The sequence below is a fragment of the Gymnoscopelus microlampas genome, assembly GCF_963454915.1.
Source record: "Gymnoscopelus microlampas genome assembly, chromosome: 13".
Classification (NCBI taxonomy): Eukaryota; Metazoa; Chordata; class Actinopteri; order Myctophiformes; family Myctophidae; genus Gymnoscopelus; species Gymnoscopelus microlampas.
This window is the reverse complement of record NC_139950.1, coordinates 8,802,405-8,804,441: the sequence shown is the minus strand read 5'-3', so window position 1 is coordinate 8,804,441 and position 2,037 is coordinate 8,802,405. Positions and strand designations below refer to the sequence as shown.

The 2,037-nt window shown below is 48.2% G+C and overlaps 1 protein-coding gene across 2 annotated transcripts in view; it reads right to left on the bottom strand.

Moving 5' to 3' along the window:
- Positions 1 to 1,144: 1,144 nt before the first annotated feature.
- The window catches only part of LOC311058910 (poly(ADP-ribose) glycohydrolase-like), a 122,602-nt gene continuing 121,709 nt past the window's right edge, over positions 1,145 to 2,037 (bottom strand). The window contains exon 20 of one of the 2 annotated variants that reach the window (XM_084076441.1): positions 1,145 to 1,531. In XM_084076441.1, coding sequence (XP_083932567.1) covers positions 1,284 to 1,531 — 248 coding nt within the window. In that variant the 3' untranslated portion in view covers positions 1,145 to 1,283. The remainder of the gene's footprint in view (positions 1,532 to 2,037) is intronic. The other variant, XM_084076442.1, reaches the window with a different exon arrangement.

The following is a 2,037-nucleotide window of genomic DNA, read 5'->3' as shown; positions in this document are numbered from 1 at the left end:
GGACCCCTACTACACTGCATACAATTGTGTTGCAGATTAAACGTTTTTTTTATTTTTTATGTTTTTTGTTCATTTCAGACTTTTAACCACTTAAACCTTCAATACTTGGTACTTGATTTGCTCCTTTTCCCCCTCTACACCAAACCTCTTTGCTGAAATTAGCTGATCTACAAGCTCACAACGCCTCGCAGCGCGAGGCGTTGTGAGCTTGGAGATCTGCTATTTTCGGCTACTGTTCCTCAGAATAGAGATGCGAGGGTTCAAGTGGTTAATGTAAACAAAAAATCCTACCACAAAGATTTGGTGGACCCCCTAGAGTAACTCTGAGGACCCCCTTAGGGGTACCCGGACCCCCTGTTGAAGATCCCTGCCATTGAAGAAAAGTTTTTTTTTTTGGTTCAGGAAAGAACCTTTCAGACCAGTTTTTAATGGTTCTATACACTCCCCTCTACACCAAATCTCTTCGTCGAAAACAGACGATCTACAAGCTCACGCTGAGTCGCGTCACGACGGCGTCGCTGAGCTTATAGATCGGCTGTTTTTTGGGGGGATTTGAGACGTCGGTGTAGAAGACGGAAGAAAGCAGTCCCAAGTCTAGAGCAGTGGTCCTCAACCTTCTCTGGATCAGGGGCCCACTTGAAAAATCTCAAGAGCGTTTGGCGGCCCACCCATAGCGATCAATCAATCGCTAATTCAATGCTAACTAACAGTAGTATACTTTAAGCTCCTATTCATCGGCATCACATTGAAAACTCACTTGTAAAAGAAAAATACCATTTACATAACTATTCTCTTTTTCTTTTATATTAGCGTTATATTATGATTCAAATAGTAGTGTTTTGCCAATTCTTTGGGGGTGTTTTGCCAATACCCTCGTGGTTGAGAAACAGTGGTTTTCGAACCTTGGTTCTCAAAGTGGGGTGAGGGGACCCCCAGGGGTCCTTGGCGGGGTACCAGGGGGTCCCCAGCAAAAATTTGTTAATTTAGCGTCACAATCATTTTAACCACTTTAACCATAATTTATACTTTGGCTATTCAAAAATAGCAGATCTACGAGAGCTTGTAGATCTGCTATTTTTGAGAAAACGTGAGAACATTTGTAACTCAAATCATTGCTTCTGGGGGGGGGGGGGGGGTCCCGGGAACAAAACATTTTGAGATGGGGGTCCCGTGGCCAAATACATATCATTTTGGCTGGTCCTAGACATGAAAACGGTTTGAGAACCACTGGTTTATAAGCATTATTTTTCTGTGTGGAGGGGGAGGGGGGTATGGAGCTGTTGTTAGTGGCAGTCAGAGATCACGGTGACATCATCGGCGGGGGACGTCCCAGAGTCCTTGGCGGCGGCGGCGGTGACGGAGGAGACGTCTGTGAAGGCCTGAGAGGAGGAGGAGGAGGAGGAGGAGGAGGAGGAGGGGGTGGAGGTGACCCTCTGGTGGATGAAGGCGTACAGGCTGACGTCTGGGCGCGGCGTGCGGCAGCTCTTACACACGGCGCTGGAGTACTGGTTCAACAGGCTGTACAAGAGCCCTGTGGATGAGGAGGGAGGAGAGAGGATGAGAGGAGAGGAGAGGAGAGAGGGGGGGTGGGGGGGGGGAGATAAGAGAGAGAGAGTGGGGAGAGGGAAAGAAAGCAAGAGAGAGAGAGAGGGGGAGAGAGAAAGAGATAGAGACAGAGTGAGAGACAGAGTAAAAGAGGGAGACCGAGAGAGAGAGAGAAACAGAGGGAGAGAGAGAAGAGAGAGAGAGAGAGAGAGAGAGAGAGAGAGAGAGAGAGAGAGAGAGAGAGAGTGAGAGAGAGAGAAAGAGATAGAGACAGAGTGAGAGACAGAGTAAAAGAGGGAGACAGAGAGAGAGAGAAACAGAGGGAGAGAGAGAGAGAGAGAGAGAGAGAGAGAGAGAGAGAGAGAGAGAGAGAGAGAGAGAGAGAGAGAGGGAGAGAGGGAGAGAGGGAGAGAGAGAGAGAGAAGAGAGAGAGAGAGAGAGAGAGAGAGGGAGAGAGAGAGAGAGAGAGAGAGAGAGAGAGAGAGAGAGAGA